The sequence below is a fragment of the Musca domestica genome, unplaced genomic scaffold, assembly GCF_030504385.1.
Source record: "Musca domestica strain aabys unplaced genomic scaffold, Musca_domestica.polishedcontigs.V.1.1 3, whole genome shotgun sequence".
Taxonomy (NCBI): Eukaryota; Metazoa; Arthropoda; class Insecta; order Diptera; family Muscidae; genus Musca; species Musca domestica.
Window position 1 is genome coordinate 2,432,161 of NW_026712299.1, and position 14,207 is coordinate 2,446,367.

A 14,207-nucleotide genomic window follows, 5' to 3' on the forward strand; every position below is an offset into this window, starting at 1 on the left:
GTATTAATCGACCGTGGCATTAGTGTAAATGCCGAATATTATCGCGAAAAATTTTCTGGAGGGTGTTTTAAAGCCTTGGACACGCAAACATTTTGGCCGCAGACCTTGGACATTCCAACAGGACTCAGCACGGGCCACCCAAGAATGGTTACAAAATGATGTTTCTCGCTTCATTTCCAGCGCACAAAAATCTGCGGATACCAATCCGTTGGACTATTGTGTCTGGAGTGTTTTGGAAAGCAATGTTGGCACTAAAAATACCGAAGTGTCGGTCACCTCAAGCAAGCGCTTCGCCGGGAATGGGTCGAAATACCGCATAGCAACATTCGGGCAGCGTGTGACGGTTTCATTGATCGTTTGAAGGTCATAATTCGTGCCAAAGATGACCAATTCGAACAAATCTAAACTCATTCTAAAATTTGATGCAATTTCCGAAATTTTTTGCATTAATTTAATAAAATTAAAAAAAATATTAAAAATATGGCGTTTGACTTTGTTGCAGTTTTTTTTCCTCACCCTGTATATAGGCTCACGGCCTCCGTTTAGATAATATTAGCCACATTTAAAGAAATTGTGTATTCGTTCAAAACCTTGGTATTGCACTCATATAATTTCCACCCACTCTTTGGTATTTTGAAAACTTTAACTGCATTCTCACTTATATTCTGTGGAAATTTGTGGATTTTGAAGAACTTATTTTCGATAAATTACCGTGCACGATAGTGGATACTTTGAATTAATACTTCTAAGGACTTCATATCCATATATCGTGGATTCTGAAGGAATAGTTGTAAGGCCTAAGTACCCGAAAATCGTCGATTTGCTAAAACCTTTTTTGGAGACTTCATATCCAGAAGGCCCGATTTTTAAGAACAATTAGTAAGTAAAAAAATATACGTCTTCAATCGATTTCAGGTTAATTGTTCCCTAAATGGCCAATATCAGTCCAAATTACCTGATGCAGCAGACCGAATTCATTCTAGAAGAAAGTGAATTGATGGTGAAGTCCCATACATTCGTAATATGCACTCAACAAGAATGATATTTGGCACTCAACAAGAATGATATTTGGAACGGTTCAGATTTAGATATAGCTCAAATATATATTCAACCGATTTTGGGTTAATTGTGCACATGCACATGGTCAATAACAAATGAGCTGATTTTTGGCACATCGCACCGAATTCAGTTTAGAAGCACGCTAAAATTGATTCAGATATAGCTATAGCTCCCATACATATGTTTCATCCGATTTGATATTCAAATGCCTCAAATTCGTAATATGCATTCGACTACAATAATATTAGGTACTAAATATCTTATAGAGCTCGGAAATATATTTGCCAAAGTTTTTCAAGATCGGCTAAGATTTGGATATAGTTCCGATTCAAGGTTTATTGTGCAAATAATGGGACGTACGCTTCCATTTGGTGGAACTCGGCTCCGATACATATTTTTTAATAAAATCCTACTCGAAGTGATATCATGTACTTTATAGCAATGTTATTTGGAATAAAAGATAAAAATGTCTCCATCAAATTTAGTGGAAATCGATTCGGAATTGGATATGCCTCCCATATATAGTTCCCTCTGAAAACAAATTATAACTGCTCTAAAGCGAAATGTTGATAGGTGGTATGATCTACTTTAAAGTGGTGTAGGCTTTAGACTTTTCCTTACGGGCTTTTATTTGTATTTCAAGACTGTTTCTTACTGGCCTATAAGGTTTTACCTTTTCTTTATTTCCATTGATCATTCGAGTTTTATTGCCCAATAAGAAAGAGTCTTAAAAAACTTGTAATTACCGCCAAATTCTTAACAATCTAAAGTATGATATCCTTTAAGAACTTCCGGCTCAAAAAAGTGTAGTTTTTTTATTCAATGACCACAGGATCGATGCATATGCGTGGTAAATTTTCATAGGCTGAGTCAGATGATTTTTTTTATTTTTTACTGCCACCATTAACCAATTTTGTCAGATCAAAAATTTTGAAAAAGAGAAAAGGGATCAAGACGGCGACATTGCTCGATTCCTACACTTGAACTCCGAAAACGGATCTGGAGTCGGAGTCGATTTTTTTAAGACGGCACATTTCTAGACTCTTGTTTAAACTAGAAATGGACAAGTACAACAAACGTTGCTATATAGCACCTGTGAAAATGAATCCTATTGAGAAAGTAGAAGATCATTTAATCTACTTTCTGTAGAAAGAATTTAGATAGAGAAATTAAGTTTTTTTCTTGAATAAATTGAATTTCAAAATTAAACGCCATGTAATAAAATATAAATGTTCTTAGTTTTATATAACCTCCGGCTAATATCCAATGCCTTGGTATGAGTTCCAGGGAGAAATCCTCTTTCAATGTGAAATGCAAATTCGTCTTCAAAAGAACCCATAGAAAAAATATTCCTTCTTTTTTTCTCAATTTCATTTTAATTTCTTTTTTTGTGTGTTTATTACTTTATTAAAATTTTATGATAATTTCTTCGAACATCTGTTCAAATTTCTAACAATAAAATTTTGCAGACATTATTGTTTTTTTTTTTTTTTCTTTATTGGCTTCTAAGCATCCTTCTCCCTAAATTGCATTAATTTAAGATATAAATTTCACAATTTTTTATTCTTGGTGTTGTTTGTTTTCTTTTTTTGTTGCTTTAAAAATATAATAATTATGAATAATTTATTTAAAGACTATTTATCAAAAAACATAAAAGTTTGTTGGTGTGTGTGTTTGTGTAGAGGGGTGGGGAAAAGTTGACATTTCTTCATAAACATATCTCTTCGTTCGCTCAATGATGTAGCATTCTTTGTTTGTTGTTGTGCTGCTGTTGTTGTCTTAATATCACTCGTTTGTTTTCTAACCAACCGTAAAACTTCAGTATATTTCATGCATCCTGCCATCCATCCATCATCCAGTATCCTCCATTCATTTGTTTATCTTCATCATATTTTTTCGACTAAGCATATGTGTCGGTCTCTCAGTGTGTGTCTCTCGGTATCTGTATGTGTTGTTAGTTTGGTGTATGTGTGCGTGTGTTTTTACGTTGGGTTTTGGTTTGGGGGACATGTCTATGAGTGTGGGTGTCTTAATTTGTCAACAGAACAGAGGCATTGCCCAAAAAATCATGTAGCATCATCTCTGTCATTCGTTGGATCATCGTGTCCTCCTGCTATACTCTTGCCATTGCCGTTTGCTTGCTTTGGATTGCTGTTGGCCTGCTGCTGTTGCTGCTCATCACCGCTACCACTGGCAGCACTGTTGACCGTCATTTTTGAGTTATTAAGTTCGGTTTCTTCAGGAATACGTACTTGGTCTTGATCCTACAAAACGAAAAAAAGAACCAGGAAACATAATTTAATTAATATCAATTATTGAGAGTGGGATATGGGGCGTATACTTTATGATTGGGATATTATAATAATCATACGCCATGCTGTTATTAAAAGTGAAATAATTCAAAGAGTGTAAGAGAGGGAGAGAGATAGAGAGAGAAGTTAAAAAGAACTAATGAAACAATATTAACAAGTTAAAAAGCAAGAAGTTCGGCCGGATCGAACTTTCAATGCCAACCATTTGGAACGAATGTGGAATTTTTCAACAAATAAATCCTTAAAAAAATTCTGTTAAAATGTTAAAAATACTGAATATAGCCGTTATATTGGGGTCTATACGACGAGGACCGCAACGTACGTAGACCATTACCATATTCCAATTCGAAACTTGAAATAAACGGTGAATAATATAGCTAAAATCATCAAAATATCGTTTATAGAGAGGTATCGTTATATCGGAGCTGTGCGAAGACCTGGACGAGCATAGACAATTTTCTGTAACAGGCTGTAGCATTACGAACTTCAAATACGATATCTCAAAAAATTTCGGTAGTTCTTGTACCTAAACTAGTGAAAATACCGAATATAGGGAGGTAGTGATATATTGCGCCTAAACGAAGACCTGCACCTGCATAGACAATTTTCTGTCACAGACTGTAGTTCCCATAGCGAACTCAAAATACGTAATTTGAAACAAATCCGGTGAAAAATGACGCTGAAATCATCAAAATACCGAATATTGGAACGTACCGTTATATGGGGGCTATACCAAGACGTGGACCTGTACAGATAATTTTCTGTCTAAGGCTGTAGTATCCATTTCGAACTTCAAATACTAAAACTATATGGGGGCTATATGAAAACGTGGACCTACGTGGTCCATTTACGAACTTTTCGTTCGAAAGATAGGAATTTAGGTTGACAGGCCAAACTTTTTTAGGGTCCATTTATATATAGAATATTAGTGAAATAACTGACTGTGAATCAACGCTCAGACGGCTGAAGTTAGAAATTTAGCACGAGGATCAGTCTTGGTGCACAGGCCTGTGATATGTCAGGGTTTGGGGGAATTCGTACTGAAAAAGTACGAAAAGTACTAAAATGTACTAGAATTTAAAATAAAAAAATATTTTGAACTGGACAAACAATATGAGCTAGATTTCTGAAATTTGGAATGAGACTCGCAGATGGAGAGCAGGATAAATGTACCAAAAGAAAATTCGAACTAAAGTCTACGAAAAGTTCAAAAATAGTACTAAACTTCTAAAATGGTGCAATTTTGTATTTTAAGAACGGATAGAGTTAAAAGCTGAGAATTTGGAATGAGAATCAAAAATGGAATATACGTTTGAAATACGAAGATAATCTCAAAAATGTGAGCTATGTGAGCGGATTGTACTAAATGGTACTAAATTTGAAACAATATGGTTTATGGTGAACGGATGAAGAGGAATTTTGAAATGTTGTATTTCGAGTCCCTGTTGGTGGTATATTTGTGATTAGTAGGTAATTTTGGGAAATGTTTACTACAAGTACACGAAAAGTACTAAATAGTACTATATTTGGTACAATTTTGTATTGGCTGGAAAGATAGCCCTTAAAATCTGAAATTTCGTATTATTTGGCATTTCATGTAGTCTGGACATATGGAGTTGATTTCGGCAATTGGTACTAAAATTGTACGAAAATTACTAAATGGTACTTAATTTGGTATTGGGCAAAGAAATAGGACTAGAATCCTCAAAATTGCTACTTAAATTACTAATGGTATCTGTGTTTGAAATATGGCAGTGGTTTGGAAATTCCTCCCATATTTGTACGAAAGTACTAAATTGTACTTAATTTAGTATTCGGCAAAGGAATAGAGATAGAATTCTTAATTTGTTTTAGGATGAACGGATGAAGCTGCAATTTAAACATTTTGTATTGGGGCCCCTGTTAAAGGTGGGTTTGTGATAAGCGGTTTTGGAAAATTTATATTTGGTTATATTTGGTATAATTTGGCATTGGTTGAACTGATAGTGTATAAAATCCGAAACTAGGGTCACTGTTCATGTGTAGCCTGGAAATAAGGAGGGGGTTTCCGAAATATGTACTATAATTGTACGAAAAGTACTGAATGGTACTAACTTTGGCATTGGGCAAAGGAATGGAGCTAAGAATCTGAAATTTCATACGGATATCACTGTTGGTGTCTGTGGTTGAAATTTAGAGGCGATTTTGGGAATGTATACAATAAGTGTACGAAAAGTACGAAATGGTACTATATTTGGTAATAAGTGAAGAAATAGTGATAAAATTCAATTTAATATTAAAACAAGTAAAATAGTATCAGTCGGTTTTGCCGACAGATGTATACCCTCAGCCTTGAGTTACGAACGTGACAGATTTGGACTATATCGACTACTTCTTGTACTTTATATGAGGTATGTGCACCTTTTCGGAAAATGGAAATATGCGTCAGGTAACAGATACAGCGGACCGAAGTATTCCATTTTCACACTTCATCTAATACAGATAAAATACATCATCCTAGTTTGAATAGAATCGGATGATAATTTTGCGTTTTATGAACTTCATGGATACTCATAATTTTGACCTTTTGTGGGGGAGGTACCAGAAGGAGTGGACCGATATATCCCATCTTCACACCAGATCTTGAGTTAGTAGAAATAATGGGACGTGTGTAATATGAAGAGAACTGGATGTTTATTTCGGATTCTTTGGAATGGAATCGTGTTCAAGTGTTTTAAGAGCGTGATGAATATTCAAAATTTCGACCTTTTGTGGGGGAGGTACTTGATGGAGTGGACCTATGTTATTCATTTTTGCACCTGACCTAGAACTGATGTAAATATCAGGACTTGCAAAGTTGGAACAAAATCGGATTATCGATTCTCTTTCTGTGCAGAAAATAATTTTTTTATATATTTTTTTATATATTTTATTTTTTTTGAAAATCTTGACCTTTTGTGGGGGAGGTACCAGAAGGAGTGGACCGATATATTCCATCTTAACACCAGACCTTGGGTTAATATAAATATTAAGATGTGTGAAATTTGAAGACAATCGGACTCTTACATCACATTTTATGAGAGTTGTAATTATTTAAAATTTCGACCTTTTGTGGGGGAGGTACTTGATGGAGTGGACCTATGTTATTCATTTTTGCACCTGACCTAGAACTGATGTAAATATCAGGATTTGCAAAGTTTGAGCAAAATCGGATTATCGTTTCTCTTTCTGTGCAGAAAATAATTTTTTTATATATTTTTTTATATATTTTATTTTTTTTGAAAATCTTGACCTTTTGTGGGGGAGGTACCAGAAGGAGTGGACCGATATATTCCATCTTAACACCAGACCTTGGGTTAATATAAATATTAAGATGTGTGAAATTTGAAGACAATCGGACTCTTACATCACATTTTATGAGAGTTGTAATTATTTAAAATTTCGACCTTTTGTGGGGGAGGTACTTGATGGAGTGGACCTATGTTATTCATTTTTGCACCTGACCTAGAACTGATGTAAATATCAGGATTTGCAAAGTTTGAGCAAAATCGGATTATCGTTTCTCTTTCTGTGCAAAAAATATATATTTGTTAAAATTTCGACCATTTGTGGGGGAGGTACCAGAAGGAATTTACCGATATATTCCATCTTAACATCAGACCTTGGGCTAACATAAATATTGGCATGTGTGAAATTTGAAGACAATCGGACTCTTACATCACATATTATGAGAGTCGTAATTATTCAAAATGTTGACCATTTGTGGGGGAGGTACTTGATGGAGTGGACCGATATGAATGGTAACACTGACGCAAATATTAAGATTTGCAAAGTTGGGGCAAAATCGGTTTATCGCTTCTCTTTCTGTGCAAAAAATAATTTTTTTGAAAATTTCGACCTTTTGTGGGGGAGGTACCAGAAGGAGTGGACCGATATTGCCCATCTCCGAACTCGATCTAAGTTTGACAAAAATATTACGATGTATCAAGTTTGGACCAAATCGGATACTCCCTTCAAGAGTTATCGTGCGCACCAGCCAGCCAGACAGACAGACGGACGGACGGACATCGCTAGATCGACTCCAAATGTTCTGAAACGGATTTGGTCCAAAGAGACCTAGGGTCTAAAACCGTTATTTCGACTAGGCACGTTTTGACCGTATCAAATGATATATACCCTCTGTAGCCATATGGCTGAGGGTATAATTACTGATCGTATCAGTGTATGAGATTTGGTGTTGGTATGGAAATGTTCCCTATATTTTTGTACGAAAAGTACTGAATGGTAGTAAATTTGGTTTTGGATTAAACGATAAGGCTGAAATCAAATTTGATATTGAGATCTCTGTTGGCATCGGGGATTGAGGTGTAGAGTTGGTTTTGGAAGTGTGTACTATAATTGTTCGAAAAGTACTAAATTTGGTATTAAATGAATGCATAGAGCTAAAATACCGCAATTTGACATCGGTGTTTCTATTGGTATCTGGTGTTGAGATCTGGTGGAGATTTTTGCAAATCCTACTAATTTTGGATCACTCCTAGTGCCTTGGTGGAGAGATGTAGATTGCTAGGGATATTAGTATTTTATGTTATATAATTAGATTTTGAGGGGAATAAATTAAACTAAAATTCTGAAATTTGAAGACATTGGCATAGTTGTGGGCAGAAAAATTGGACGTGGGTCCATTCTGCAATGGTTTTACTAATATCCTCCCGACAAAGTTTTGAATAACCAAAACGATTATAAAATCCGAAATAAGCATCCGGTTCTCTTCATATTTCACACGTCCTATTATTTTTACTAACACAAGATCTGCTATAAAGATGGGGTATATCGGTCCACTCCTTCTGGTCCCCCTCCCCCACAAAGGGTCAAATTTAAAAATCTTTGAAGCCTTTAAAACGCGTTATTAACATCTGATTCCATTCAGACTTGGTACATCTCAATATTTCCATTAATACAAGATCTGTAATAAATAGAGTAGAGATCGGACCATTTCTTCTGGTACCTCTCCCATAAAGGGTTTACGTATATTTACACATTTTCCAAAAATTTGCACATATCTCATATAAAGTATAGGAAGTACACAATATAGTCCTAATATGGAACGTTGTAATATTTATATCAAACTTAGGTCAAATTCGAATTGGACAATATTAGCCAACTGCTTCTGAACCTCTCCCATAAAGGGACGACAGTTATAATTATCATGACTCAAGGCTGTGGGGATACATTTATCTTCAATACCGACAAAATTGTCTATTTTGAGTACCAAAAAATGTCTACCATGAACTCTTGGAACGAATCTAAAATTTTAAGGTGAACTTCTCTCTGACAATGCAGCGGGAACTAGTTAGTTATGCATAGCTTCAACCTTACGGAAAGGCCTTTAAAAATATTGTTATTTTCTTTGCAAAATTTAAGATAGAGGTTTTTTATCCGAAACAGGCCTATGGGTCACATGTAGAATTATTCTTACAAAATTAGAGCCATGTCGGTCCAGATTATGATATAGCCCCCATTTGTATCGATAGGTTATAGCCCGATTTCAAGTATTTTTATACCCTCCACCTTGGAAAGGAGGGTATATTAACTTTGTCATTCCTTTTGTAACATGTCTAAATATTCGTCGTAGACCCCATAATCAGCATAAAATTCTAAGTCGATTTAACGATGTCCGTCTGTCTGTCTGTTGAAATCACGATACAGGCCACATTATTTGACGTAGAGCGTTAAAATATAGCAGAATAATTTGTATTGTGTCTAGGATGGTTGGTATTGAAAATGAGATATATCGGCCCACGTTTTGGTATAGTCCCCATGTAACGGTACCTCCCGATATTCGGTATTTTGATGATTTTTGCCACATTTTTTCATGGATTTTCATTGTATGTATAGGTATCTCCCGTATTATTTTATTTATTTTATTTTAGACATATTTGTCACTCTGAATTGGACCTTTTTTGGTAATTTAAGTTCTTAGAAGGAAGAAACCATTAATATACGGTCACGCTTAGGTATAACCCGCTTATGAAGATATCCCCTGATTTCAAGCTTATCGAGGTCCTTGAAAACCATTTTTATCCCTTATTTGGAATCTTGGTTTCTAAGGGGGTAGACAACCTCTTAGCAGAAAATTTTAAATTTAAGTCAATATTTCGGAGTAGCGCCTTTTGCAATACATTTTCTATCCAATTTTCTAAAAGGAAAATTTCACCATAGGTATATATTTTGGTAAATATCCTAAAGTGGATTTCATACAATCTGTCATGGGCTCTAAAATCGCTATTAAAATGAAGCTCATTTTGGTCGTATCAATTGATATGTATAAACATCTTAATATTTCATTTATTAGTCTAATTATTCCAATTTTCGTCCCACATGTCCCACATGAAATGGTGAAAATACTTCCCCCCATCACTCATCCCAAACTTTTCTAACACTTAATAAAAAATAAACCTACCAATTAAATTGCCAATATATTTAGACTGCTCAATTTTAAGAGAAAAATAAGTTCCAAGAAAATCCCAAAGAATAAAAATAAGAATAGAATACCTAGAAATTCTTGATAATATTTACTGGTCTTCTTCGATTTTTTGTTTCGAAGCAAAATCGCAAGAGAAGAAGAAAAACTAAATTTGATTTTCATGCACTTTGGCATTACAGACAATAACAAAGACCTAGTCGGACAACTAAAGAAAAAAGAGAAATATTTTGTTTACAGATTTGAATGAATACCGAAATCAAAGCAAAGGTGGCATATTGTGAACGAAACACAAACAGAAAAAAGTGAAATAGAAAAAAAATCTATGACAAAGAGAACTCCAGAAAAAAACAAGTTTTAAATAAAAAGTGGCTCAAAGCCAATATTCTAGGAATTTAAAAACAAAAACGCAGAAGAGAAAAAAACGAAAATATTTCTATATACACCAATGCATACATATAAATGGCTTGCTTGCTTGAATTTACCTATTAACAATGCTACAAAGGAATCCAACGAAACAAAACAATGCCAGGACAATGGTGCGGGTGTTTTTGAGAATACACCGAGTTTTTTTTTTTTTTTTTTTTTTTTGTTTTGGTTGTCTAGTCTTTGTTGACAAAAACAAGTTGAAATGGTAAAAAGTATTTAGTTTTGTTTTTCATATTTTAAGTTTTATTCATCATATTTTTATTGTGGTGTAAGCAAGGCAGTGGATGCCGTGAGACTCTAAATTTGTAAAGCAATCTTAACAATCCAATTAACATTCCCCAAAGTTCTTCTATAAATATTTTCCTCTACCTAACAACACCGGAGGTATATCCAATTCTGAATCGATTTTCACTAAATTTGACAGAGACATTCTTATTTTGCTACCGAGTGCAGGATATAACTTCGAGAAGGATTATAGTAACGAAATTTATATCCAGTTCTACCAAATGGACACGTACATCCCGAAATTCATTCCATTTGGACTGATATTAGCCATTATTTGCACAATTGTAGGACATATTAGCCATCATTAGTACACTTAACCTAAAAACATGGGAGCTATATCCAAATCTGAACCGATCTTGATACAATTTTGCAAAGGTATTTCCGGGCTCTATAAAATATCTTGAACCAAACATCATTTTTGTCGAGTGCGTGCTACGAAGTTGAGGGACTTAAACACCAAATCGGATAAATATTCTGGAGGCTGTATTGAAGCCTTGGGCACGCAAATATTTTGACCGCAGACCTTGGATCGCAATCAGCTCGCCCCACCCAAGAATGGTTGCAAAATGAGGTTCCTCGCATCATTTCCAGCGAACAATGGCCACCAAAATTTCCGGATACCAATCCCTTGGACTATTGTGTCTGGAGTATTTTTAAAAGCAAGATAGGCACTAAAAAAATATCGAACTGTCGATCGCCTCAAGAAAGAGCTTCGCCGAAAATGGGCCAAAATACCGCAGCGCAACATTCGGGCACCGTGTGACAATTTCATTGGCTGTTTGAAGACCATAATTCGTTATTTCCGACATTTTTTGCTATCATCCAATAAAATTTTAAAAAAACATGGCGTTGAGTTTATTGCAGTTTTTTTACCCCACCGTGTATGCCTGGGCTATATCCAAATCTGAACCGATCTTGATACAATTTAGCAGAGGTATTTCTGGGCTGTATATGATATCTGATACCAAAAATCATTCTTGTGGAGTGCATATTACGAATGTGAGGAACTTAAACACCAAATCGGATGAAATATATATATGGGAGCTATAGCTGTATCTGAGCCGATTTTCTTCGAATTCGATGTACTTGATTCTAGACTGAATTCGGTCGGATATACCAAAATTAAGGACATTTGGAATAATATTGGCGATTTGGTGCACAATTAGCCCGAAATCGGTTAAAAATATATATATCACAAAATTTAATATACTTATTTCGGAGCTGTATCGAATATTTGGTACGAAAAATCATTGTTGTGAAATACATATTACGAATGTGAGGGACTTTAATCCCAAACCGCATGAAACATATATATGGGTACTATAGGTATATCTGAACCGATTAACAATAAATTTGAAGTACTGGTTCATAGGATAAATTCAGTCGCAATGGCTAAAAATCGGTCCATTTGGGCTGATATTGGTCATTTGATGCACAGTAAACCTGATATCGGATAAAGATATATTTGGGAGCTATGTCCCAATCTGAACCGATCTCGATAAAATTTGACAGAGGTATTTTCGAGTAGTATCTGATATCCGGTACCAAATACCATTCTTCTGGAGTGCATATTACGCATGTGAGGGACTTTAAACCTCAAATCGGATAAAACATATATATGGGAGCTATAGCTTTATCTGAACCGATTTTCTCCAAATTTGATTTGCTTGCTTCGAGACCGAATTCGGTGGGATGTACAAAAACTATAGCCATACTGAGGTTCCAAAGAAGTTGGACAATATTGTCCAATTCGTATCTGACCTAGGTCTGATATAATTATTACAACATGCCATATTTGGACTATATCGTGTACTTCGTATACTCTATATGAGATATGTGCAAATGTTTGGAAAATGTGGAAATCCTCTTATTTCCGAAAAAATCATCTTTATCTATTATTGGATGCTTTTTCACCTTCTTTGGGTGTTTTGTTTTTCAAACTCTTGAACCCTATGTGGGGGAAGTATCCGTATGGTCTGATCTGTACCATGGATGATGAAAATATAGAGATGTGCCAAATGAAATCGTGTGTTAATTTCACGTTTTTTGAGTTGATATTCAAAATGTTGACCCATTGTGGGGGAGGTACCAGAAAGCGTGGACCGACATATTCCATCTTCACTGCAGGTCTTGTGTAAGTAGAAATAATGAGATGTGGGATGTATGAGGTAAACTGAATGCTTTTTTCGGATTTAATAATCTTTTTGGTTATTCATACCTTTAATCCTTTGTGGGGGAGGTACCAGAACGAATGGCTTGATCTCTACCATCTTTGTTACAAATCTTGTGTTAATGGAAATATTGAGATGTGCCAAGTCTGAATAATCTTCATTGATATTCAAATTTTGGACCCCTTGTGGGGGAGATACCAAAAGGAGTGGACCGGTATATTCCCTCTTCACATAAGACCTTGGGTTAAAAAAAATATTGTGATATGTATTATATGAAGACAATCGGACTCTTTAATCCCCTTTTTATTTAGAGTTATAATTATGAAAAATTTTGATCCTTTGTGGTGGAGGTACTTGATGGAGTGGACATATATTGTCCATTTTCGCACCTGACGTACTAGGATTTGCAAAGTAAGACCAAAATTGTATTATCCTTTCTCTTTCTGTGCAGAAAAATATTTTTTTGAAAATTGCGAATTTTTGTAGGGGATACCGGAAGGAGTGAACTTATATTGCCCATACCCGAACTCGATCTAAGTTCATAATAAAATTGCGAAGTACCAAGTTTGGACAAAATCGAACGCTCCCTTCTACAGTTATCATGCGCACCAGCCAGACAGATGGACGGAGATGGCTAGATCGACTGCAAATATCCTGAAACGGATTAAGCCCAAGGAGACCTAGGGTGTAAAACCGTTTTTCGATAAGATACGTATTGGCCGTATCAAATGATATATACCTTCTCTAGTCATATGGCTAGGGGTATATAAAAGTCACAACAAGAATATAATTCAAATTCATGAATGGTTTTACTTAGTTTAGCTCTACCAGTGCACTTAGTACTAAAGACGAGTGCCACATGTTATATTTGGAATTCTAGCTTCGCTTTTATTGTTATTTTTTTAAAAACAACCTTTTGAAAAGCCATTCGTTTTAAAAGAATGTATTATTAATAATCATTAAACATCAATTAAAAAAATCTTTTCATAATGCATTCCGATGTCTCTCTCCCCCTCCACCATTAATACCTTCCCCGATTCTCACCAACGACTCATTACACTGTTTGTGTTTCCATTATAGTTGCATCCGTTTTCGCGATTTGCAGCAATCGCACGTAGTTTTAATTAAATTTATTTTAATTGACACTAATTAAATGTTTATGCCATTAAAACGTTGACATATAACAAAGATATACTTTTTAAAAAAGACTCAATGCTGTTGAATGACAATTAGCATTTTCGCAATTCGTGGCAAACAAAAAAAAAAACAAAAGAACAACAAAAAAAGGACATCATATTTCAAATGAAAATTATTTTTAATTGGAAATGATTGATAAAGTTTTTTTGTCGAGCCATATCATTTTTATTATAACTGACATGTGTATTGACCCTTTTGAGGGAGAGAGATACCAGAAGGAGTACGCCGATATCGTCGCTATATATAGTTAAATTTATGTATTTTATGTCGGTAAAAATGTTAGTATGAGAA

General features: G+C 34.9%; 1 protein-coding gene across 2 annotated transcripts in view; it reads right to left on the minus strand.

Annotated features, from left to right (window-relative positions):
• Positions 1-2,531: 2,531 nt before the first annotated feature.
• LOC101900156 (uncharacterized) overlaps positions 2,532-14,207 on the minus strand; it is a 213,319-nt gene continuing 201,643 nt past the window's right edge. For both annotated transcript variants that reach the window (XM_059124593.1, XM_059124594.1), the window contains one exon: positions 2,532-3,323. In XM_059124593.1, coding sequence (XP_058980576.1) covers positions 3,126-3,323 — 198 coding nt within the window. In that variant the 3' untranslated portion in view covers positions 2,532-3,125. The remainder of the gene's footprint in view (positions 3,324-14,207) is intronic.